The sequence below is a fragment of the Mus caroli genome, unplaced genomic scaffold (genome assembly GCF_978045245.1).
Source record: "Mus caroli unplaced genomic scaffold, Mus_caroli_1 scaffold_4, whole genome shotgun sequence".
Classification (NCBI taxonomy): Eukaryota; Metazoa; Chordata; class Mammalia; order Rodentia; family Muridae; genus Mus; species Mus caroli.
The window spans coordinates 125,993,058-126,019,391 of record NW_028227259.1 but is presented as its reverse complement, the minus strand read 5'-3'; the positions used below and the strand labels follow the sequence as shown (position 1 = coordinate 126,019,391).

At 43.2% G+C, this 26,334-nt stretch overlaps 1 protein-coding gene across 7 annotated transcripts in view; it reads right to left on the bottom strand.

The window, feature by feature from the left end:
• The window catches only part of Atxn2 (ataxin 2), a 102,104-nt gene that overhangs the window by 13,316 nt on the left and 62,454 nt on the right, over positions 1-26,334 (bottom strand). For 5 of the 7 annotated variants that reach the window (XM_021161688.3, XM_021161685.2, XM_021161686.3 and 2 more), the window contains exons 7-18: positions 24,077-24,168; positions 23,440-23,637; positions 21,969-22,147; positions 19,837-20,046; positions 17,189-17,371; positions 15,806-16,003; positions 15,351-15,458; positions 15,018-15,088; positions 6,269-6,585; positions 5,126-5,189; positions 4,219-4,371; positions 3,836-3,902 (exon numbers count right to left, since the gene is read on the bottom strand). In XM_021161688.3, coding sequence (XP_021017347.2) covers positions 3,836-3,902; positions 4,219-4,371; positions 5,126-5,189; positions 6,269-6,585; positions 15,018-15,088; positions 15,351-15,458; positions 15,806-16,003; positions 17,189-17,371; positions 19,837-20,046; positions 21,969-22,147; positions 23,440-23,637; positions 24,077-24,168 — 1,840 coding nt within the window. The remainder of the gene's footprint in view (positions 1-3,835; positions 3,903-4,218; positions 4,372-5,125; positions 5,190-6,268; positions 6,586-15,017; positions 15,089-15,350; positions 15,459-15,805; positions 16,004-17,188; positions 17,372-19,836; positions 20,047-21,968; positions 22,148-23,439; positions 23,638-24,076; positions 24,169-26,334) is intronic. The other 2 variants (XM_029477312.2, XM_021161687.3) reach the window with 1 other exon arrangement.

Sequence of the window (26,334 nt, the reverse complement as noted above, 5' to 3'; positions counted from 1 at the left end):
CCTAGTCTACAAAGTGAGTTCCAGGATAGCTAGGGTTACACAGAGAAACCCAGCCCAGCTCTCTTGTTTTCCAATATCATACAGTACCAAGTACACCAAGTAGCACATTTTAAATTAGCCACTCCACCCCACACTGCACAAAAAGAAAGGAAAAATTGCTTGCTGTGTGTTTTCCATATTCCTATAAAGGTTCCTTTTCCTGATGTCAGCTAAGAGCTGAATCTTTAATCTCAACACCCAGGAAACAAAGGAAAGAAGACCTGTGCAAGACTCACAAACGCCCTCTGCATCACCCGTGCATTTCCTCCCACAAGAACACATGGATTGTAGCTGTCATGTCTGTTTCTGATGTCATGCTACCTCTGGGAACTGCATGCCCCATGAGGGTACAGCACAGAGAACCTGTAACCTGGCTTGTTTATGCAGTCACAGAGCTAAAACAATTATTATTGGCTATATGCTTATTATTTTAAATATTTAAAAAGGTTGGCTGAACATTTAATGGAACTGCTATTGTTAGAAAACGAAAGGAAATTTGGGTGGTAGACAAGGACAATGACGTTCAAGGTCCTCAGTTTTGAGGCTAGTTTGGGATCCATAACCTCTATAAAATAAATACACTCAAACAAAGCAAAATGAGGAACAAACTAGCCATGGATACCTGCCCTCCACAAAAGACATTATATTTATTTGATTATAGTGGATTTCGCCAAAACTGAATGGATATTCATCTTAGATTACTCTTTATATGAACCATATTTCAGCCATTACACATGTCATTGACTCTCTATTAAGAGCAATTTTGCCCAACAGAGGCCATATGGCAGTATCTAGAGACTTTTATTTGTCATCCTAATCAACTAAAGGGTTGTTACTACTAGGTCTAGTGATTGCTAATGAGCACCCCCAGTCAGGCAAGGGGCTTCTCCCCACTGTAGAAAAGAATACTGGTTACAGATGGCAATGGTGCCCAGCATGAGACAACTTACTTCAGCCCTTGCAGTGTGGTGTAGGCATGAAGCTCAGAGCCTGAGTACAATTCACACAGCTACAAGGAGAACTGGAGGCCAGAGTAGGCTCATTGACTCTATCTGTGTGTGAGATCTCCTTTATGTTAGTTCCCTTACAGGCATGTTCTCACAGGATGCATGAAAGGCAGGTGTGATTTATGGCAAGGGGAACCTGATGTGGTTCTATACAGAGATTCACTGCCATGCAAGAAAAGGTGTCTTTTACATGATTTGTAGAATCTCAGAAGGCAGAGCTTGACTTTGTGTCTTTGTCTAGCACCTCCATTGTTCAGTGGCAGCACAGCAGTGTGAGGATATAGCAACCACATAGGCAGGGATGGCTACTTTCCCAGGACTTTCTAAGTTTTGCCTTAGAAGACACAAACAGTTGATATTCTTGTCACAGCAGCTTAAGACACAGAACCTGTGGAAATTCACAAGGTTCTCCATTTATACACAGAACAAGTTTATTCTCATTTTCACCTCTGTGAAGGGAGAGAATCTCCTCTAGGTTAACTGTAAAATACCAGCTAGGGAAACAAGTATGAAACCCCGTACGTTGACAATGCCCCAATATAGAACACACTCTTTTATCTTTGGAGACAGCCTTAAAAAAGGCACTGCGGAACCAGTCTGTACTTCCTTTCCAGCTCATGCAAATTCTACTTCAGGACAATCCACAAGTCCAATGAAGTAAAGCTTTGCTGGAAAGCAAAGATGGATGAAAGAAGTTTCACCACATCACAGTGCCCTGACTGAATTTGGGACTACAGCATGGTCATCTATGGCAGCAACACAGGCAGGACATAGCTACAGAAGGCATGTGGTGTGCAAAAGTGGGGGTCCGGGGGAGGTGGATAAAGGGTGTCATGTAGCTCAAGATGACTTTGGGCTTCTGTCTTGAACTCCTGATCCTTCGGCCTCAGTTTCCCAAGTATTGGAATTATAGATGCGTGCAATAAACAGTTATCACAATGAGAGATGACATGACACCTCTGTGCTGAGAGAACTGACACCATTCACAACACAGCACAAACTGAAAGAACACTACTCGTGGTGACTGCAGCATGAGCTCCAGGCTTCTTGGAACACATGCAGAGTGTAAGGCTACCCTGGGCAACTTAAATGCTCTCCTCCCCCCTTCTCTCTTCCTTTCTTCCTCCACCTCAACCACCATACATGAGGCCCTGGGTTCAATCCTCAGAAATAAATACCATCAATACCAGAAAAACAAACTAATCAACAAACCTACAAAAAAAATTATCCACCTTTGTCCTGGAAATTACTATTATGTAGTAATCCCTCTTTCCAGGGTTGGAAGGCATTTAAGACTCCTTTGAACTAGCCCTGCCCAAGGATGCAGTCAGCAGGACTGATATGCTGGGAAGAGGGAATTACAACAGCTGCAGGGCAAGAGGAGTGCATAAAGCTGTGCGCAGGGCACACAACACTTGGGGAAACTGTCCGCAGCATCACTGCCACCTAGGACTCAGTTCCAGAACAGCCAACGCTTGATCTGAGGCCTTAGCTACACAGCAAGTCCCATAAGGCCAGCCTGGCTACAGGAGAACCTTCTTAGCAATAAAGAGCGGCCAGTGTGGTGGTGCATGCCTTTAACTCCAGGATCGCTATTTGAGGTTAACCTGGTCTACACAGCCAGTTCCAGACCAGTGAGGGTTATACAGTGAGACTACGGCTGAAAACAATTCCAAAGAAACCACAAACAAAAAAATTTCTGATAAAATTTCAATTTAGACTTCAGCTTGAAATTTCTAAAATTTATTTCTTTTGGCAAAAAATACCAAACAGAGGCTAAAGAGACTGATCATCAGTTAAGGCACTTGATGTTTTACAGACGGTCAGGGTTCAGGTCCCCAGCATGTGTATGGCAGCTCACAGCTGTCTGTGATACCAGTCCCAGGGGTTCTGCTGCCCTTTTCTGGCTTCTGTGCATCCATACAGTACAAGTACAAACACGTTAGCAAAATGTTCATATATAGAAAAAAATACATATATTTATACGTGTATGAATGTTTTGCCTGCATGTATGTTGATACATGTGTGTATACTTGGTGTGCATGGAGTCCAGAAGAGGGCACTGGATTCCCTGGGACTGGAGTTAGTTACAGATAAGTGGTAAGGCACCATGTGAGAGCTGGATATCAAGCCTGGGTCCTCTGCAAGAGCAGCATGCACTCTTAACTAATGATCCAATTCTCCAGCCTCAAAATGCATCTTTAAAAAGAAGGCCGAGTGTGGTGGGCACACCTTTAGTGCCAGCACTTGGGGGGCAGGTAGATTTATAGGAATTCCACAAAAGTCTGGTCTATAAAGTAAGTTCCAAGCTAGCCAATGCTACAAGGTAAGAGAGAGAGACTCTGTGTGTGGGGGTAGGGTAGGGTGGAGTGCGGGGGGTGGGGTGGGGGTGGTAAAGGTGTGTAGGTGATTGGGATGGGGACAGACATTTATTGGGTTGGCAAGATGGCTCATCAGGTAAAGGTATTTGTGGCCAAATCTGATGACCTGAGGTTGATCCTAGAACCCACCAGGTGGAACTCCTACAGTGTTCTTTTAACCTCCATTCATACTGAGTGCACACATGCACATACCCACACACCACATACAAAGTTTATTTATATTTTTTTTCCTCTCACATGATTACTATGTGATATCTGCTAATCAAGAGTCACTTGAATACTCATGTTGGCCATCACAAGTGAACACATACCCTGTGAATTCAAGCTGAAGCCAACTATTCATTGCACACAGGTGCTAAATTCATGCAGCATGCAGACACAAGCAAACACAGGCAGGGTTATTCTCACCTTTACCTGCTCTATATGTCTTGGCTTGGTTCACAGGCATGGGCGTCATAGGTATTGGGTATAAAGGCTTGAGGGAATTGAAAATATATCATTAGATTCATATGGTAACAATATATTCATTTATCACTGTCTTTTAATGTGATCTGGCCAGTGTTTCCCTGTGAGCTATTCAAATTAATACCCACAACTAAAAGGAACAACTCTGGCCTATAGTAAATGTAAGTCATTTTTTTCTGAAAATTAATCCTAAAACTCAGATCCACATGCTAATGATACAATACACCACCCCTACTTGCCATCAGGTGTCCACTTAGTGCCCACCTAGGACACTTGTGCTAAACGCAAGCTATGGTGTCCAGCAAATCGCAACCCATGGAACTTACTTGCACGCCTGGGCTCACTGGGACGGGATACATCATATTGGGTGCAAAGCACACAGGCTGAGTGTACACTGGAGCTGGCTGCTGATGACCCACCATAGATGGGCTGGGTTGTGCTTGAGGCCGAGGTGACGTTGGGGTAGTAGAAGGCTTTGGCTACAAAACAAAAACAACAACAACAACAAAACAGAATTCAACATCAACTCTGTCAAGATGAAAAGCATCTATGAAAACAATCTTCAAAGCAGCTTCCCTGATTGTTCTGCCTATTTGTTTTTAACTAGCATTTTTTATTCTAAAGATAAAGCAAAGCAAAACAAACAAACAAACAAACAAAACACCCAGAGGCTAGCATGTAAGTAGTTGATTCAGTTTCCAGGGGTTAAAAAAGGGAAAACTTAGGTTGCAGACATTTCTCAGTGTTAGAGGGCTGGCATAAACACAGATTTGGTATCAACACTGTATCATATCTAATCAAGCTAAGATATTTATCAATGAAAAAAATATAAAAATTGTAATAATTTTACAAGGAACCAGAAAAGGTCTATCCATTTTTTTATTTTCATTTTTGTGTTTTGGGGTGGGGGTCTCACTATGTGGCCCAAACTGACCACAAAAGCATGACCCTTTTGCCCCAGTCTCCTGTTTGCCTTCCCGAGGAAATGGACTCTCTTGTGTAGTTAGTGAGAGGGCTTCTTTGGCCTGGCAGCCTCAGTCGTTGTGAGCTTACACTGAGCTGTCCCTCACAGCGGCACAGCAGGACTGACAAGCATGGGGACGTCCCACAAGCCTGGAGGGACAGGCTGTCTCAGGGTCCTACAGCTGGGCTCAGTCAGACGGGAGCTCAGGAGAAAGCCATCAAGAGCGCAGTGACATCTCTTCTGACCAGCTGTAAAGGGCTAGAGCTTACCTGAGAGAAAGAACGAGGGTTGAACTCCTTGGCATTGGGATTCAATGTTGACTTCCTAACCTGCCTAAATGAGAAAGAAAACAACAGGCAGGCCAGTGAAACATAATGGGACTGCGGCTTTCTCAACTCCGCCACACTCATCAGGTTTCAGAGGATTGCTGACATAGAGCAGATGTGAGTAATTCTCCATGTCTCAGTCTCCTTCACTGAAACACACACCTCTGCTGCTTAATCTGACAAAGACACTAACCATACGAGAACAAATAAAAACCAAAGAAACCACATCCCTCAAAAGCAGTCACCGAATATTTCAACTGATAAGTTGTAGCCCCTTAAAAGGGTGCCTAATGAGGTTAAGGGACAGCTAAACAGCTGTCACTCCACAGGACTGGGTTTAACCCATCTGCCTATAACTACAGTCTCAGGCATCTGACACCCTCTTCTGGCCTCTGAAGGTACAGCAAGTGTGTGGAGTACAGACAGACAGGCAGATAAAAAACCCTGATGAGTTCACAGCAGTTCTAATTTTTTTTTTTTTTAAGGATTAGGCTTTGCAATGGATCCAGGCTGGCCTCAAACTTAGGACCAACAGCCTCAGATGCCCCAGTGCTGTGTTAACGAAGCCCTCCCACCACCTGCAGCAATGCAGCAATTGTGAATGTGTCAAAATGTTTTAATGCCTTGGGAAAGACCATTGCTCTAGTAAAATTATTTTTCTGCAAGGCAAGAATAAATAGTTCAAGTACAATTAGGGTTTTTTTGTTATCCAGAACACAAAAAAGGGAGTGGTGATTATGTCTGAGAAAAACCCACTAGTTTATCTATTTAAGTGCTTTTAAATGCCAAATGCACAGAAATAAGGTTTATAAAGATGTGCTTATCAACTACACATTTCCTCAACTGGGGCAGCAAATAGTCCTTGCAGACAGCAGGGTTAGGCAGAAGCAGAATATCGCCACAGAAGTAGCTTTTCTATCCCCACAGCTGCATACAAATCAGAATGGGAAGAATGCTAAGAATCCAATGACTAGATTCAGCTAAGATTTCTAACCCCAGCTCTATGTAACGGTTACTCTGTGGAACAGAGAACCCCTTAAAGCAGGTTACTCAGAGAGAGCATGTGCTGAGGCCCAGGTTACTCACTCCGTTGTGTCTTTCTTCTCTTCTCTGTCATCCTTCTCTTGTTTGCAGGCTGGGCTGGAAGTCTGCACCCCTTGGGACGTGACCTCAGGCCCCCTCTTGTGCTCTGCATTACTAAGCATGGAAGGGGAGATGCTAGGGCTGTTGGTCTTGCTGCTGCCACTGGTGCAGTTGCTGCTGCTGCTGCTGCTGCTACTGTCAATGAAACCATCCTTAGCACTTGCTTCCGTTTTATCTTTGATCAAATCTCGTGACTTTTCTCCTTCTCTATTTTTGCTTAGTAGTTGATCCATAGATTCAGATGTAGAACTTGGCTGTAACTAAATATAAGAAATAATTTCCCATTAAGTATAAGCTAAGTAGTATGTGATGGCAATGAAAATGCTTTGAATAGGTTTCTGTTCATTATTTTCAGAATATGGCCTTTTTGGTGGACTTGTCTGTTTGTTAAGACAGGACAGGGTCTCTGTGTGTAACCTGAGTGTAGCTGTACTGGAACTCTCTATGTAGACCAGGCTGGTCCTGAACTCATTATGATCTGCCTTTCTCTGCCTCCTGAATGCTGGAAGGAACTAAAGGGCTACCATGTCTGGCTCAGAATATGCGTTTTTCAGGCACAGATAACAGAATGATACCCAACACAATTTTAGGAACCAGTATCCAAGACTAGTTATTAGCCAGGCTGAACATGGTGGCACAAACCTTTATGTTCAGCACTCATGAAGCAGAGGCACATCTGAGAGTTAAAGACCACCTTAGTTTTTACATAGTGAGTTCCCAGAGAGACCCTGTCTCAACCTCCCGGCCCTGTCACCCAAGGCACAACACAAAAGACTTAACTATTAGACTGATGATGGCTCATGCCTGCAATTTCGGAACTGGAGAGGCAGAGGCAGGAGGAACCAGTACTGTGTGGCTGACAGTGAACAAGATGCAACAGTTCCGATTGCCTAGACACAGGAAGGTGGGAACCTACCATGTGGGGCAGAAAGAAAAAGCAGCCTCCATGAAGGAATAGCTCCCGAAGAGATCAACATCTAATCTAAACAAAAACTAATTTTAAAATCCCAACAGCATAAGAAAGGGGAAAGGGAGAGAACAGGAGATGGAATGTGATCAGAGTGTATCATATACATTTATATGAATGTGCTTATGAAACCTAGCACAATATACAATGACCATATGACAATTTAAAAATTAGGGCTGGAGTGATGGCTCAGCAGACATTTGCACGTTCTGTTCTTGCAGAGGACCCAGGTTCAGTTCCCAGCACTTGCATGGTCATAATCTCTAAAATTTTAGTTTCAAGGGATCTGGTGTCCTCTTTGGGCTCTGGGTACAGGCATAAATGTAGTGCACTTACATATTGTAGTGGCTATTCCTGGTTGTCAACTTGACTATATTTGGAATGAACTACAATCCAGAATTGGAAGGCTCACCAGTGACCCTTATCTGGAGGCTGGGAGATAGAAGTTTCTGACCTGGATCTTGGTTGTTATGGAGATCTTGAGGCATAGTGGCTAAGGATTCCAGAAGATTAAGACAGGTAGATCTCCGAGTTCAAGGTCATATGGGATTAAAGGGGTGGTAGAACACACCTTTAATCTGGGCTACACCTTCTGCTAGAGACCATATAAGGACATTGGAAGAAGGGAGTCTTGCTCTTGTTCCTTCACCTGCTTGTTGTGTGGGACTGAGTAACTTATAGATCCTTGGATTTCCATTCACAGCTACTACTAAACCACTGTTGGAAATTGGACTGCAGACTGTAAGTCATCAATAAATTCCTTTACTATATAGAGACTATCCATAAGTTCTGTGACTCTAGAGAACCCTGACTAATACACATACATTCAGGCAAAACACCGGACACATGAAATAAAAATGAATCTCCATAAAATGCAAAGAGCTGGAGAGACTGCTCAAGCCTGAAGATGTAAGTTCAAGGGCATACACCCACACCATACAAAAACACGCTAGGAATAAAATTTTAAAAAGCATTTTCCTTTTCTTTTCTTTTTGTTCTTTCTTTTTTTGTTTTTTTGAGACAGGGTTTCTCTGTGAAGCCCTGTTGTCCTGGAACTTATTTTGTAGACCAGGCTGACCTCGAACTCAGAAATCCACCTGCCTCTGCCTGGGATCAAAGGCGTGCACCACCACGCCCAGCTCATTTCTATTCTTATAATGGCAAAATTACCAATAGATCCAAATTGTTTGTGTTATTTGCTTAATCCACACAATGGCCTAAATTTTGATGTAGGTACTTTTATGGCAAACCCATGGAGAAAACAGTACAATTAAAATTCTGTAGGGAAGGGATATGTGTGTTTGGTGGGAATGGATTCAACTAGTCCATAGTAAACGCAGAGCTAAACCTCACCCAAACCCAAGCCTTTTTGTAACTCAGAGAAAAGCAACTGTCAGGACCCAGTCACCAAACCTCGTCAATGTGAAGTCATACCTAGTGGACCAAGCAAGGACCACAGCCACTAGCAAGGGCTGGGCTCACAGTTATATGCTGCCACCTGCAACCCAAGTGGGTTCTACCAGTCCCTACTGTGCTTGGGACACTAGGCATTATACTGTGAACACACAGTGCTTCAAGAAAAATCTCTATCTGCATAATCTCAGTTACTAAGCATTAACGGATCAGACACAGAAATCCTCCATATCAAATTTCCAGTACTCAGCTATACTGCAGAGTGCAGACTGCTCTCAAGAAAAGGGCAGGTCAAAACCAAACCTCCATGTCACGAGGGTGGCTGAACACTGCAGTACTCCAGAGAGCCGAGGCTTGCCCTTCCCTAGCCATGGGGCCCTGGGCAGACGATTAAACCTCACCGCCTCAGTTTCCTGATGCACACACTGCAGGCAGTGACAGAACCTGCTTCAGAGCATCACTGTGACAGGAGGGGTTAGGACATAAGCAGAGAAAAGTGTCTGAAACATAGGAAGCACTCAGTGTCAACCCTGCCCTGGAACCCCTGCTTTGTTTCCTAGCATTAACTAACTGCCCAGGAGCTCAACAAAATAAAGAAAAAGTACGATCCACTCCTAGAGACCGACTCTGGATGCCAGTGCTGCTTGAACTTTAATTTAAAGAAGAAATGTAGTACCCAATTGTTAATTAATTAAACAAAAATTAAAATAATTAAATTCAGTTAAATTTATAAAAAAAAAGAATTTGATAAGATCTCAAATAAGTAACAATGCTGTACCTGAAGATATCAGAAGAGTAACAACAAACCTAAGCCCAAATCAAGGCTGGAAAAAACAATAAATATCAGGACAGGGAAAAGAATTCATTAGTAAGGGAGGGCCAAACAAAGAGAGTTGCAAACTAGTATCAGTGGTTGGAATATTAAATAAACAATAAATATACAGTAGCCTGGGGGCTAGGGTGGTTTAAGACAGGGTTTCTCTGCATAGCTCTGGCTGTCCTAAAACTCACTACATAGACCAGGCTGGTCTTGAACTCAGAGATCTGCTTGCCTCTGCCTCTGTCTCCCAAGTGCTGGGATTAAAGGCGTGCGACATTAAGTCTAGAAAGAATAGCCTTTCAAAAAGGTATCAACTACAACACATGGACATGGGAAGAAATGGAGGGCTAATACCAAACTTCCCTATCTGCAAGCAACTTTCAACCAGAGTGGAGGTGAATACAGCGGAGGTGAATACAGCGGAGGTGAATAATACAGTGGAGGTGAATACAGCGGAGGTGAATACAGTGGAGGTGAATACAGCGGAGGTGAATACAGCCCCACTTTCCACAGATGCTGGGGAGATTCCTGACAGATACCAGTGTAACTGAGTTCAGCCACACAGATGAGAGCTCCCAGGAAGTCTTAAGAAAGCAGCTAAGTGTTGCCATCTTCAGGAGATTAAACAGTCATTTGCAATACCAGACACCAAACTCTCAAGCTAAGGGGCAACTAACTGATACCAGGAAAAAAACTTGGTATCATTAAATAAAGCTGTGTCTCAAGAAACAGAAAGTGAAAAGACAGCCCATGAAATGGGAGAAAAGCAATTCACACACCCAGATCCTCTGAGGGATACAGGACCAAGGCTGGAGCTCTGTGCCACTCTGGGTACCAAACCTAATATCCCAGAAGTGTTAGACAAATGGCACCAGACTGGGATCTATAGTACATAAGAACCCTAGCCGAGTGAGAGAGACCTAAAGGCTGGGGTCAGCATGGGCTACACAGAGACACTGTCTGAAAAGAAAAAGGAGGAACACGAACAAAGCCTACTGCAATTCATTAATTAAAAACCCAGTTTAAAAGAGATTACTTAGCAGCTGAGCTGTGGTGATGGCACACATGCCTTTAATCCCAGCACTCAAGAGGCAGAGTCAGGAGTATCTGCAAGTTTAAGGTCAGCCTGGTCTACAGATAAGTCCCAGGATGGACAGAGATACACAGAGGAACCTTGCTTAATAAACAAATAAATAAATAAATAAATAAAAGAAAAGAAAAGAAAGAAAAGGACAAAGATTAATTATCTCACATACGGGAAGGGGGTTACGGGAAGCTAGAAGGCAACTTCTGGAAGTGAGTTCCTTCACCCATCATGTGAGTCTAGGGAGTTCAACTTAGGCTGCCATAACCCACAGAGCTAGTTCACCAGTGCCCACCCTAAAGGTTTATAGTTGAGGATATGAAAAAACAGCAATCTAAACAAAAACAAAACAAGCAAACAATGAACACAAAGGACAGCAATCAACATCACTGGCCACGAGAGTTCTGCATATGAAAACCAATATGGACCACAACTAAGACCATGAACCCCAGCACCTTCAGGGGAATGGCTGCCCCCACACATGGCCAGGTGGTGTGTGCCTGTGACACAAAGCAGCTGCAGTTACAAAGCAAGTCTCTGTCTCAAAAAAAAAAAAAAAAAAAAAAAACCCAAAATGAAAATAAAAAGAACTTGCTGGCTACTGGTGGAGGGAGTGTCCAATGGAGCATGCAGCTACCATGGTACAATGACTGGTAGTTCCTGCAAAGACTCAACACACTACCACATGACGCAGACTTTCCAATCCTAGAGAAGTGACCACACATGTTTACATGATACCAAGCCTCAGTGTTTCTGTTGGCATTATTCATCCTTGTAAGGAAGTAAGAATAACCCAGAGCCACTGAGCATGATGTGTAACAAAGGACAGCTGAGTATTCCCAACATATGTGTGTGTGCATGTGTGTACGTACTTGTATGTATCTCAAATAACAAAATCATTTACATAGGCTAATGAAACATACAGACTGTTCTCAAAACACTCACATCAATAGTCAATGAATCCATGACAAATGTCCAAGATCACTAGGCACAAGAGAAATTTGAGTTGAAGGTCCATTGAGGAAACTGGAGTTTGAAGTGGTTACGAGTATGAAGTCCTCTGGAAGACGATGCAAGCTCAGTTTCCAGCACCTGCACCATGCAGCACACAACATCAGCCACTGAGCACACAATCACACAATTCTAGGGACCCCGCCAGGTATCCTCATTCATGCTTACACACACACACACACACACACACACACACGCACACACACACATACACAGAGATGCGCTTACTTTAGACAAGATATACACACACACACTCAGTTTCTCTCTTAACTCAGTCACAATGGCAATCATTAGAAACAAACAGCAAATGGTGGTGAGGATGTGGAGTAAAGAGAACCCTTTTTGCTCCCACCAGAAAACAATGCTGGTGGGAATGTAAAGCTGTCCAGTCTCTATGGACTAAAAATGGCAGGAAAGTAGTTAAGAGTACTGGCCACTCTTCCAAGTTCAATTCCCAGGACCCACATGGACTCAGGCTTACCAACTGTCTGCAACTTCAGCTCCAGAGCACCTGCACATGTGCAAACACACACATGCATACATATAAAAACTGTAAAGTCAATCATGAAAGAAACCCAAAACCTAAAAAATTAAAAATAGACCTACCATTTGACCCAGCCATTAACTCTCAAAGGACTCCAAAGCCGTGTCACAGATAGTGTACCTTATCAACATCACTTGCAGGGCTATTTACAATATCTACTTACAGAACCAAGCCAGGTGTCTATTAACAGAGGACTGACTGAGAAGGATGTGGCATGGGTACTCACACATCCAAAAAACAATTGGAAAATAAATATAACATCAGAGTATCAGATTAAGCAAATTAATTCAGAAAAGACAATTATTACATGTTTTCTCTCATTTGTGAGTTTTAAGATTTAATACAGAGATACAAAAGCATGTACATATATGTATATAAAAGCTAAATACTAGCTACATTTCAAGACTCCCTGAGCAGGTATTTCAATGTAACTTGACCGGTGGATCACTCAATGGTGAAGAGCATGAACTCTTCTCTCCCAACGGAGTAGAGTATGGATCCCAGCACCCAGACTAGGCAGCTCTAACGAGCTCTAGAAAAATATCACACCACCGGTCCCTGGGAGTGCCTCCATTCATGTGCTTATTCTAACACAGAGATACATATAATTAAAAATAATAAAAACAAAAACCAACAGTATAGGGGGGCTGGAGAGATGACTAAGTGATTAAGAGCACTGACTGCTCTTCCAGAGATCCTGAGTTCAATTCCCAGCAACCACATGGTGGCTCACAACCATCTGTAATGGGATCTGATGCCCTCTTTCAGTCTGTCTGAAGACAGCTACAGTGTACTCACATACATTAAAATAAGTAAATCTTAAAAAAAAAAAAAATCTGCTGGGCATGGTGGCACACGCCTTTAATCCCAGAACTCGGGAGGCAGAGGCAGGCAGATTTCTGAGTTCCAGGTCAGCCTGGTCTACAGAGTGAGTTCCAGGTCAGCCAGGGCTACACAGAGAAACCCTGTCTCGAAAAAACAAAAACAAACAAACAAAATAGAAAACCAACAGGCAGAGGATGGCCTAGTCGGTCATCCATGGAAGGAGAAGCCCTTGGTCCTGTAAAGGCTCTATGCCCTAGTATAGGGGAATGCCAGTGGGTGGGTCGGGAAGCAGGGGGGTGGGGGAGGGGATAGGGGATTTTCAGAGGGGAAACTAGGAAAGGGGAAAATGAGGATAATATTTGAAATGTAAATAAAGAAAATATCTTTTAAAAAATGAAAATAAAAAAGGGAAACTCATAGCTAAAACAACAACAACAAAAAACCCCAACAGTATAGAATTCAAAGGATAAAAAGTTATTGGTCGGGGGCTGGTGAGATGGCTCAGTGGGTAAGAGCACCCGAATGCTCTTCTGAAGGTCCAGAGTTCAAATCCCAGCAACCACATGGTGGCTCACAACCATCCGTAACGAGATCTGGCGCCCTCTTCTGGAGTGTCTGAAGACAGCTACAGTGTACTTACATATAATAAATAAATAAATCTTTAAAAAAAAAAGTTATTGGTCTAAATGTAATTTGGGGGGAAGGAGAGATGGTTCAGTGGTAAAGAGCACTGGTGACTCTTCCATAGGACCCAGAATCAATTTCTAGCATCCACATGGCTGCTCACATATGCTTATAACAACAATTCTAAGGATTTGACATCCTCACACATACCTACCTACCTACATACATATTAACAGGGAAAACACCAATGCACATAAAATAAAAACAAAGAAGTCATTTTAAAAAATTATGTAAGTTAAGGTAGTATCTAAGCTAAAGCTACTTGTAAATTTTGTGTGGAAGAATGACAAAGTAACCACGAAAGGTTCTGGAAGCTTGTCTTAGTATACAAAGTGAGGTTACAGGAACACTCCCACCAAAGGAATTTAGCCCTGGCTTCAATCCTCAACACCAAAAAGGATGAATGAACAAGTGAATGAATTTACTCACAGATTGGAAGGTGAGCTAACTCAGGACACATTTCATCTTCTACTGCACACACTACAAGCACTGACGTGGTCAGTCCTCAACTTTAAACCTACTGAGCAGTGAGCTCTAGTGTGTCCGTTTCCAAAGTAAGATCATATCCTTTGTTACCCGCAGTCTTGTTACACACATACACATACCCCCAAGAAACAAATAAAAACCTTGTGATCTTAAGTTATTGTACTTAGGACAGACAAAGACATCTTTAAGAGTAATTGTCAAGGGGCTGAAGAGATGGCTCAGTGGTTAACAGTATTTATTGCTCTTCCAGAGAATCTAAATTCAATTTCTAACACCCACATTAGGCATCTCACCATTGCCTTAACCCCATTTCCAAATAACAATTTCTTCTGCCCTCAGAGGGCACTTGAAGTACTATGTACATACCTACTCACAGACAGACAAGACTAGACACACACACACACACACACACACACACACACACACACACACTCTCTCTCTCTCTCTCTCTCTCTCTCTCTCTCTCTCTCTCTTTCTCTCTCACTCACTCAAACCCTGTGGGATGGAGAAAGACATTAGTGGTTATGAGCACTGGCTGCTCTTCCAGAGGACCTGAGCTCAGTTCCCAGAACCTACATGGTAGCTCATGACCATCTGCAACTTCAGATCCAGGAAATCCTATGCCCTCTGTTGGTTTCAGAGGACACCAGGCAGACCCATAGCCCGCATACATAATGCAAACACTCATATGCATGAAAAACAACTGAAAAAAAAGTTTAGCTTGCTGTATAAATGACTTAAGACAAGAGTGTGTGTGTGTGTGTGTGTATTTTAATAGCGTACTTTTGTGAACTGGACATAAAAATCATTATGTTTGCTATTTCTTTTTTAATTCTAACCAGTCGATAAAGAACTTACCCTAAAATCATTCTTAAACTTCTTTAAGTCATCAATCTGTTTTCTGTGTTCAGAAACAACTGGTGACATACCTGTAAAACCAAAATCTGTTAGATTCCAATTTACTTTTACCTTTAAACTTAAAATTGTTAAATATGGAATGGAATGTTAGAAATGAGAACAGAGGCCAGGAGTGCTGGTGCACCCCTATAACATCTTTAATCCCAGCACTGGGGCTGAGGGGAAGAGATAAATAAGAAATGAAGACAGATCTATCACCCAAAGACTAGCAATTCAAGTATCCGTCTGGCTAAACACTTTGCTATTTCTATAATTGTGTCTAAAAACTCTAACCTTTGTTGTCAGCTTTTGAAAAGCTAGGTGATGTTTCACTTGCTTTAATATTTTCTTTATTCCCTGCAGGAGAGTTCTGCCTCTGATCTTGAAGCCTGGAATCTTTTGCTAGAAAACAAGTTTAAAAAAAGCAAAAAGCTAGTATTAGACAGAAGTTAGGACAATAGTGTGAGTAAATACCAAACACTTCTAACCTTCTGGCTTAGGGGAAAATGGGTTTCATTAAACTGAGTTTATTCCCTGTTAGTCATCACAGCAAAATTCAATGAGCATGCTCATACAACAGGCACGTCATACTAGGACAGGTCAGAGCCTCTGATGCCAGACATTAGTTAATATACATGGAATAGTTCTACCAGAGACAGAATCTTGCATCCACAAAAGCATCACTGTGTATTGAGAACACAGCTCTTGGCCATGCCCGGGTTACAACAGGAAAGGTGTTGGTTGCATACCCTCAATAGATGGGGTCAGTGCTCTGTTGGACGCAGGGCTGGCAGGAGTCGGAGATGCGGCGGGAACAGGCATTGAAACGGCTTCAGCAGGGATGATGCCAGCTTGGGGAGAAGCAAGCACAGGCCCGCTGGAAGAGTTTCCAATGCTGCTCTGCCTGGGAGACCTGGGTCTGTGAGTTTTGGGAGATAACCTTGGAACTAGAAGCAAAAAGATACTCATTAAATTCTCAGAAGTATCTTATGGCAGAAATCACCAATCTCTAAGTACCACCGTGGTTTCTCTCCTAATTAAATGAGTGAACTTTGAAGTATTTTGAGTAAAGTTCAATGGCAAGCCAAAGCATACTTAAATTAAAAAAAAAAAAAAAAAAAAAAAAGACGACATTCAAAGTGTAACATTTATTCAAGGTGAGAGATCTCTACCATGCCTCTCTCCTCTCCTTCCATCAATACACAAAATAAAATTCATGGTAGCTTGCTACCAAGCCTATGTGCTTTTCCTTGCAACATAAAGATCCACTGCCAGTGCTGAAGGAAATTAGGACGCACCTAGCCTCAAGGGGTACGTAACACAGAATGAACGCCTTCCACACAACTGCTTAATGCTTCCTAGTCCATTAAAAACCTATTTGCAGGCTTCAGACTAAAGAGGTCAATGAAAATGGTTCAATCAAACATTATAGAAACTGTTCACAACTCTTAACTTTCCATGGAAAGACCAACCCTGTAACACGACTCTCACTGTATCCCTCAACTATCTCTATTCTCGTATTTATAAAAAGGTTGCTTATTAATAATAGGGTTAAAACACCTCAAGCTTCTTTTCTTGTTAATCTTCAGTTAAAAAGGCAAAGAAATTTACAGGACAATCACTATAACTGCACACCTTACAGGGGTGAACGCACTGTCTGTCTAGTTTTTTAACCTTAAAGACCTTTTCCCGGTAAGGCCAAAAGAACAGGCACAAGCTCTAGCTCTGCACTCCCGGGAGGAAGCACTACAGACCAACAAGACCAACTCAGCAGCCCAAGCAGTCTGGCCTAATTCTAAATCTGCTCCAAGCAGGACCTTGGCTGCAGCTGCTGACGGTCAGAGACTCCTCAGGCACTCTTAACAAAAGCTGAACCTCTCCTGGTGCAGACTACTCCTTGAGGAGCACCAGGCGACTATCTGTTTACTCCACACACAGATGCCATGGAAACCCGCAGCAGTAAGAAACCTAAGCAGGTTTACAAAATGTATACAGGGTCAGAGTTCCAGAGGGATGGGACAGTTCCTTCAACTCGTGTCTTGATAACCATGGTAACTGGCAACACCTGCTTTTGCCACCACATTTAATCTGTACCATCTCAGATCTTCAGCTCTGCACAGTGTCATACCTACCCCCACTGACCACTGAGGACCACGTTCCCCCTGCAGGACTGGTCCTTGCCACTGGAGGAGCAGCTGCTTCACTTGGGGGATTGTGGGATACAAATTCTAGGCCACTAGACATGGAGCCTCTCCCAGCAGAGACTCTGTGATTCCGAGGGTGGCGCTGTGCCTTTGGAGACATCCTTGGGGGTCCTGAGGAAGACAGAAGGATGTCACAGGATATCACATCAGTTCTGCCATGCCCACCTTACTGCTTTTCCTACCAGATACAGACATAACTCTTATTTCCTTAGCAGGTTTTCATTGGTTAGAATATGAACCACACTGTTATTGATTTCTGGCCACACTAAGAATTCTTTTGTGGTATTCCAATTATGTCAGTATGTTTTATTTCCCCCTTTTACAATCCATTTTTACTTTTAATTATATTGTGTGTGTGTGTGTGTGTGTGTGTGAGGGTGTGCACCTGAGTCCCTCTGGAAAGCAGAAGCTGTCTGACCGCTGACCCATCTTTCCAGCCTTACTTCCTTTCACTTTTAAAACAAGGAGGAAATAAACTTGATGGTGAGAAATCAAACAACATGGCCCAACAGTGTTTAACTACATGCATTTAAAAATAAGTTATAATAACATTTTCGTAGGAAGCACAGATGCATGGTGGGATATTATCAGTTTATCTTTCTAACAGATTTTATTATTTCCAAAATGAGACAAAACCTTTTTTTTTTTACAGTGATAGGAACCAAACTTGGGAGCCCATACTTGTTAGGCTAGCGTTCTATCTCTGAGCTACATCCTTCAGGGCCCCGGGGAAAAAGGAATTTAAGCAGCAACCTCAGGTCTCCTCTCCATCTTTTGCCCAAGCCGTCCTCACATGTGCGTGGCTGCCTTGTAAGAGCAGAACAAGGACAGTCTGCAGAAAGCTGCACTGTGAGAGCTGACGACACTCACCATCACTGTCTCTGCTACTCATGGGGACTGCTGGGATACAGCCTGTAGCACACAAGTCCAGAACTACCCCTCTTAGAGGCCATGATGAGGACCCTAGCACATGCTCTCTGTTGTGTCCTCAGTGGGAACACAGTCAGACATGTGCTCTGAGGAAATGCTAACTCATGTTAGAATCTCCCTTTTTTTTAATGTTTAAAATTTATTAATTACTATAGGATATGTGTGGTATGGACTGGGTTTGTATCTGCTGGTGTGTGTGTGTGTGTGTGTGTGTGTGTGTGTGTGTGTGTGTGAGAAATCAACTTTGTGAAGTCACTTCTCTTTTTGCACTTTTACATGAGTTCCAGAGACCATGTTCATCAGGCTTGCATGGCTAGGGCATTCGCCCACAAAGCCACCTCACCAGCCTACTGTTAGGGCTTTCACCTGGGGGTACCTGCACCCTCGAGCTGTGCAGCACGCTTTCTGGGCAGTCCAAAAGCAGCCCTTTCGTCTGACTACAATGCAATGTTTTCTGACACATTCTCGGGGAATAAGCACCTCCACCCTAACGGTCTGCAACTGCTCCCTGTTGCTGCTAGGAGTCACCAGAGAGGCATTAAAAGTCTGTGACATCTGGCTTTGCAACATTGTGCTCTTCTGCCCTGAATTCCCTTCTGTGTGGGCAAAAATTTAACAGTAGCCAATATAGTTTATTCCCAAACAGCTTCTTTAGAAAACTTTACTGTTCTTGATCAGCTATATTCACTATGATTTTACCAAGACAAGGTGATTAGAATATAAACACAAATGCTCTGAACAAAGGACATTGTTGCTTAGAACTTACAACCTGCATTAAACCAGAATGTTACCTTTATCAGGCAGGGTGTCAGGGTGGCTGGGATAGGGTCTCACCATATGGTCCTGGCAGCTTTAGAACTCATTATATATGAGACAAACTGACCTCAACTTTCAGCAATCCTCTTGCCTGTGGCCTGGGCACTGGGATTACAGGCACGTGCCACCAATCAAAGTATATGACATGCAACAATGGTGAATTCAGCATCAAATACACACAATTTGACATGAGCCAAAAAGACAAAAAAGGCTCAAATCTATACCTGTTTTGTAATTGATAAACTTTAAATAAAGGTCTCCCCAAAGATTAAAGCAGCCTTTCACTATAGTGATATTGTAAAACTAATTTAAAATAATTACTCAATTAAATTAATAATTCCTCAGGCACTCTAAAAACTACTGCTACCTGAGGGCAGACGTACAAGGCCACTTTACAAGGGATGTCATGGATCACTAAGAACCCCAAAATAGTACTCCTGCCTTTGGCCAACAGGAAGGTTCGCTGGCACTATGGCCAAGGAGCTGAATGTGGCAGCCTCCATAACCCCACCCACCTCCAGGAGCAGAAATGCCCAATTCATCACGGTTACTGTCTAGGCCGAGACCTTCCTGGGCTGCACAGGAGCACTATTACCAGACAGGTCGGAGCCCATCTCTACATCCAGGGCAGTGCAGGGCTTTATACACAGCACTTATCAAATTTTAATCTAGTGAGCAAAAGGTTACTAGAAATAGTGTTAATAAACTAAAGTTAAAGCACAAAAATTATAGGTTATTAAATAATGAAGAGGAAACTATTTTGTAATCATAACCTCACAAAGGAGCTAAACAAAGACAAACAAAAACATGAACAAATCGTGGTATTGTACCTTCTGAAGACATGCGTTTAGGCATAGTAGAGACAGGAGCTGGAGAACCATGAGCAGAGGGGTGAGACGGGGGTCTGGAGGGCCTCGAGGGGGGCCTGGAGGGCGGCCGTGTAGGGGTGGCTGCCCGAGGTGGAAGAGAGTTGGGACCTGACTGGTAGCGAGAAGGTGGGCGAGAGGAAGGAGATGGGCAAGGCGATGGCCAGGGAACACCTGACAGAACAAATGATATGAAGGAAAGTATAAAAACTAAAGAAAAAAATGAGGGAAAAAGTAAACAGAAAAAAAAGTAAAATGACAAAAATGATTTCTTGTACATTTAACCCTTTGAGGACAGTCATTTGATTCGTGATAAGTTTTAGTACAACTTAACTGACACAAATTCACATTTTACTTTAACCTCCTTAAAATTAAGTCTGTTGAAATGAATCCACGTTCCCAAAGGGTTAATTAGGATCTACACATACTACTGAAGAAGACAGTTAAGACTCTGCCTAGTATGCCTACTTCTTCAGCTGTTGTCAGCCATCACTTGTGAAGAGAATGTCCCACAAACAGATAACCCCCTCGATAAACACACTGACTCCTGCTCAGGAAGGCAGGCCCGAACAATAAACACAAACAGCAGCCTCTAACGCCACTGTCCAGGCTCTTCTCCCACTCTCACCTGAGCTTCCTCAGGCCTATATCTGAACTGAAATATCAATTTCAAAGGTCACTAGCCACATCCTGTTCAGGTAGAAATGAGAGCTTACTTCTATTGTTCTCTCGAATGCTGGAAGAACAGCACCCTATGCTTAAAAGAACCTCATCCTGATGCACAGGAATGAATGGCCCCGTCTATCTACTGTCTGTACACCACAGGGACCTGTAAGCCTCGGGGCACAAACCTGACATCAGGGCAGCGCTCCCCCGCCCCCACCCCCATCAACAATGTCCCTGGTACTTAGTCAACAGTCCAGGGTTCCTCTCCAATAGTCTAGGGGGCTTCACTCACTGGAGTATCATACATTTCTCAGCCCCCTTCACGTTTTTTTTTTTTTTTGGTTTTTCGAGACAGGGTTTCTCTGTATAGCCCTGGCTGTCCTGGAACTCACTCTGTAGACCAGGCTGGCCTCGAACTCAGAAATCCACCTGCCTCTGCCTCCCGAGTGCTGGGATTAAAGGCGTGTGCCACCACGCCCGGCCCCCTTCACGTTTTTAACTTGAAAATTCTAACAACTGAAAATCTTCACTCAGTGAGCAAAGAAATTTCACTGTCGTTACTAAGTAGGAGAACTACTCAAGAGTGTTTCCTTGGAGAGGAATTTTGCTCTTACATGGCTGACATTCTTCACCACACTCCCTTCCTTTACACGAGGTCTCATACAACCCTGGCTGGCTCAGACTGCCTATGAAGCCTGACTGCTCAGCATGAGGCACTTGCCTCACCCAGCTTGCAGTGCTCTAACCTTCAACCCTGACATCTGCTGTCCACTCTCTTTCCCTGTCAGCTACCATATTTCTAAATGATTCGCTTCTGCTGTCCCATCTTCCAGATTTCTATACTCACCTATAATCTGTATTCAACTGACTGGGGACACTACACCAAATGCCTTCCTTCCTTCCTACTTGAAGCTCCAAGCTGTTACACTCTAATACCTACTCTCAGAAATCAAAGGTTGTCTGTGCTGTGTTTGTAAGCAGTTCTCTGATGACTTTCGTCACCTGATTCTTGCTCATTTCTGACATTACAAATCACCCTAAGTTCTTCCCTGAAGTATGCAGAATGGAATCATCACAGTTAATGAAGACGAATCTGCACTAACTCAGGGTCTTTCTCATGAACTATGCCCACTGCATCATCACCCAGTGTCTTTCAAGTTTCCATTCTATCTGTCTGTGGAGTGTCTTAGGCCAAATGAGTATGAGAGGATGAAACAGCTCAGGACATGCTGTCACCCTATACGCGCCAAGGACAGATACAGTGTTATACTGTCTAGTAGCCACAAAACAAACTACATTATAGATAATAAAAACTACTCCAAAAAATCCACAAATGGCATGCATATTCCTATCAGGTATGCAAACTCTTAAATGTTTAGATAGTTCTGTATTTCATCAAAAACTTTAACAAATAAGGTCAAAATACTTGCCTCCATTAACTACTCTTTGGTCTGAGCCAGCGTTCGGGTTGAAATCTGAAGTGTGAGAAGCAGCTCTTGACGGCATGGAGCCTGGTCCAGGCTGGCCCATCCGTGGTGAGCTCTGTCTCCCACTTCCCCAGGGTATGACTTCTCTGTTTCTTTGTCCAGGAGGAATATATTTATTGTCCCTGGAAATGAGAGATCCTCTAAATCATTTGTCCCTAAAAAGTACTGGGTTAACAAAACACACTGAAAGGTACACTAAGTAGAAGACTGTCTCTCACACAAGCCTCAGTCTCACCACATGGCTGCACAGCCCTGCAGGTCTTGGCCACCAGCACTTTAACAAGGTGTGCTCACTTTCATCCTGACACAGTGATGATTAGGATAATCGTAAGACTCAGCTATGGAACCTTGACGGTAGAATCAGCTTTACCCACAATGCAGCAGGCATTCTACTGTTGAGCAAGCGACCACTGCGTCATCGTTTCTCCTTTCCAAGTCACCCTACACTGCCTTTAGCTCATGTGTTCTCAGAGCAAGCATCATGAACAGTTGAATTTTCAAGTAAGGTTCGCTTCTCTCTAGTTTTTCCAGCTTTCGCGCCATGAGTCTGTCTGGCAGCTTGCCACTTTCTGCTATAATGCTGTGTCACACTGACAGGCTCTCTGACTCAGTGTCTTTGTTCCTCACTGTTCCCTACAGACTACTCTTCAAGAATGGCACACAAATGCTTCTGCCACCTGCCAGCATAGCATCAAGAATATCCTGGGTTCTTAGCCTTTACTGGAAGAGGCCAGATTCTCTTACAGGACCATGTTCTACTGAGGTGAAATAACCCCTCACACTCCCAGGGGCAGACAGGCTCCATTATCATACCAAAATTGTCACCTCCTGGTGAGGCTCTCTTGAACTACACAGGCAATGTTAGTTCTTCCCCATTCTGATATTCTACTGCTCTGAAAAGACCTTCATCATGCAAGCCACACTGCCACTAGGTCACTGGGTCCCACTGTCCAACCTTGGTTTTTTTTTTGTTTTTTTTTTTGGGGGGGGGGTTCCGAGACAGGGTTTCTCTGTGTAGCCCTGGCTGTCGTGGAACTCACTTTGTAGACCAGGCTGGCCTCGAACTCAGAAATCCACCTGTCTCTGCCTCCTCCAACCTTATACTAAGGAGCTCCTCAGGGTCTGGGCTGGCTCCTCACATGGGTCACTTGACTCCAGAGAGCTAATCCCAAACGATATTATTAAAATGACCGTAATCTTTTAACAGAAATTTGTGGTGGTGGTGGTGGTGGAGAGGGTGAGGCTGGCATTGAACTCAAGCCTCTCAAGTGCTGGGATTAAAGGCATGCACCACTACTGACCAGCTCTCCAACAGAATCTTAAGCCAAATCAAGGAGCACTTTCTCCTTAGCTTCACAAAAAAAAAGGAAACAGACTACATCCTCTCACACAGACTTTGAATCATGTTGAATACCTAGTGTTGGGGCCATGCCCCTCCCGGTCACTGGAGTTTCTCTGGACTGCTGTGTATTTTTCTTCCTCACTCCGGTCATCATTCTCAAGGGCGACACGAGCTTTGTACTGAGCACTGGATTCAATTTCTTCTGCTAACTGGTTTGCCCTTGCCTCCCGTTTTAGAAATTCTTCCGAGTTGTCCCTTTCTAAAGGAACCCTAAACACAAAGACAAGGAGACATGCACGATCATTTTAATCCTCGGCTATTAACAGACTCTATAGTATGGTGCCAAAGACACTGACAAAGTTAGGGGCTTTTCTATCATAAATCAAAGTATGTTTTTTTGTGGTTGCTGTTATAAAGAACAACACTGGTTCAAGAACTGGTTCACTCAACCCTTATCCTGTTAATTTAACATTTTTTAATTACAATTTAAAAACAGACAAAATGTATTTTGACCAGAAAACTAAGGATAGGTAAGGAAACAACTTTTATTCCCTGTTTCAATGTCAGTCTGAATAGTTAATAGAAACAATGTGACATTGTTGTTTAATTTAAAATTAAAAGAAATAATTAGTTAGCAAAGTAATTTTGACCTGATGAAAATCAAAGACAAATGCACTAATATGTATAAAAGGGAGCTCTGTGAACTTACGTATATGAAGATAAACTGCTGTCATATGTGGACACCACACCATAATTCTCTTCATTATATCGAAACATGTCATTGGGGTCCCATCCATTAGACTAGAAGGAAAATGAAGATCAACTTTCAATTCAGCTACAATCAGTGTTTATAGGACCATCTAGCAAACTATACTAGTTGGCTCTAACTCTGACTCCTTCCCTACAAAAGGGCCAAACTTTACTTTAGAAAAAAATTAAAGACATACAGCTCATACCTGTTATACCATCACTTAGGGGACTGAGACAGGAGGATGTTTGAGTTCAAGGGTCAGCCTGGGCTACAGTGAAAAGGAGGAGGAGGAAGAGGAAGAGGGAAGAAGAAGGAAGAATAAAGAAGGAGGAAGAGGAGGAGAAAAAGAAAAAAAAAAGCCCTATATCAAACAAAAACAAAAAACAACTCTTTAGGAAGAGCTTTTCTCTCACACATATCATCTTTTAAGTCAGTGGAGATTACATGAGTTGTCAAAGATCCGGTGCCTCTGGGTCAGAGGTCTCTCCTTCACCTGTCTTAACAACCTTCCCTACAAGCAGAGTCAAAACTTTCCCTCCTAGATTTCCATGCCAGAACAAACCCCTTCCCCTCCCCTAGGCAGGTGAGGAAGGGCAGCACAAAGCCATGGGGAGGCAAATGGGTGTCACACATGCTAAGCTTTAAAGCTGTTTGAAGATCTCAGCAACAGCTATGGGTCCCACTGTCCTAACTTCCAAACTCAGTGCTGTTCCCCTCCACAGGTGAAGGACTAAACTGCCACTCTGAAAACATAGGTTAGACTCGTCAACCTGAAGAAATGAGGAAAATAAAGTGAGAATCTTCGGTGCCAAATCAATTTTGTTAAGGCCTAGGTAACTGTTACCTTTCTAGTCTGCCATTTTGTGCAGTTATTAATGTCATAAGGAAACTTTCTCATGCTCTAGTTGATTGCAGATTCTGTTAACTTCTGTGCTTTGGTGTTTTTGGAAACCAATCACAACAGAAGTCAGCAGAACTTTAGCTAGCCACAATAGCTTGGACCCAAACCAACCACCCAGCAGCACTTCCTACACCTATGTATAAGCTTTTATGGATTTTGCATTTATAAGCAGCCCCTTGGATGGATGCCAACATAAGAGAAACACCTGCACCAATATAAGAAGCTTTTTAAAATAAGGCTTCCATTTTGAGTAGGGGTTAAGTAAAGTTTAAGTCCCCCAAGATCTCCTTGGGAACTGACATCCTACTTGCTAGAAAAAGGCATGTACATGGGTAACTGACATCCTGATTGGCGAGTTGAGACAGGAGTGTTAGGCAAGGCAAGTCCTTGCCACTGCTGGTACCCCAACCAATGAGAGCAGGGTAAGTGTACACCACAGACAAGCTCCTAAGGAAGGGCCCTATCCCCACATCCTGACTGGCAGAAGATCATGGCACAGATGTTTGTAGATTTCAGGCTTGAAAGCCCTACAGGATCTGACTCACTATCACATCTGCAGCCCTCATGCATCAGTCCTGGGGGGAACGGTCAATAAACTATCCCTGACTGACTGAGATCAGTGTTCATGTAGTTTGTGGGGCAACTCCTGGTCCCCAGCAAATCTCACATCAAACTCTCCTTTTAAAGTCCGACAGGTTGAGGGCTCAGTAATCAAGAAAACATATTACTTTTCTAGAGGACATGATGGAGGAAGAGCAGCAATTCCTACAAACTGTCCTCGGAATCTACATGCAAGCCATGATACATACACACTCTCCCTCACAATGGATACATAGATAGATACATATTTTTTTAAATTGGAAGACTCTAACTTCAGTAATTTGAGTGATCCATCACACTGGACAGAAAAATATCCAACAAAACTAATGATTTCAAGTTCCAGGGCATAGGGATAACCACTATGAGGAGTTTCACAGGCTTAGGCCAATGGTTCCAAGGTTAAGAGCTGTGACTACAGAGCTCAGCATGGTGGCACGGGCCTTTAACCCCAGTACTCACGAGGTAGAGGCAGGAAGATCTGAGTTCAAATAGCCAGGTCTACAGAGCAAGTTCCAGGACAGCCAGGTCTACAGAGAAAAACCCTGTTTCAAAACAAGCAAACAAACAAAAAAACCACCACCGCCAATAAAACAACAACAAAAAATGTTGCTCTTAGAACTTAGAAAAAGGATGTACAGCAGCAGCACCTGCACGGCAGATCAACTCCCCGTAACCGTGGCTGGCTCTGGGCAACATTTTATGGTGCACATAAACT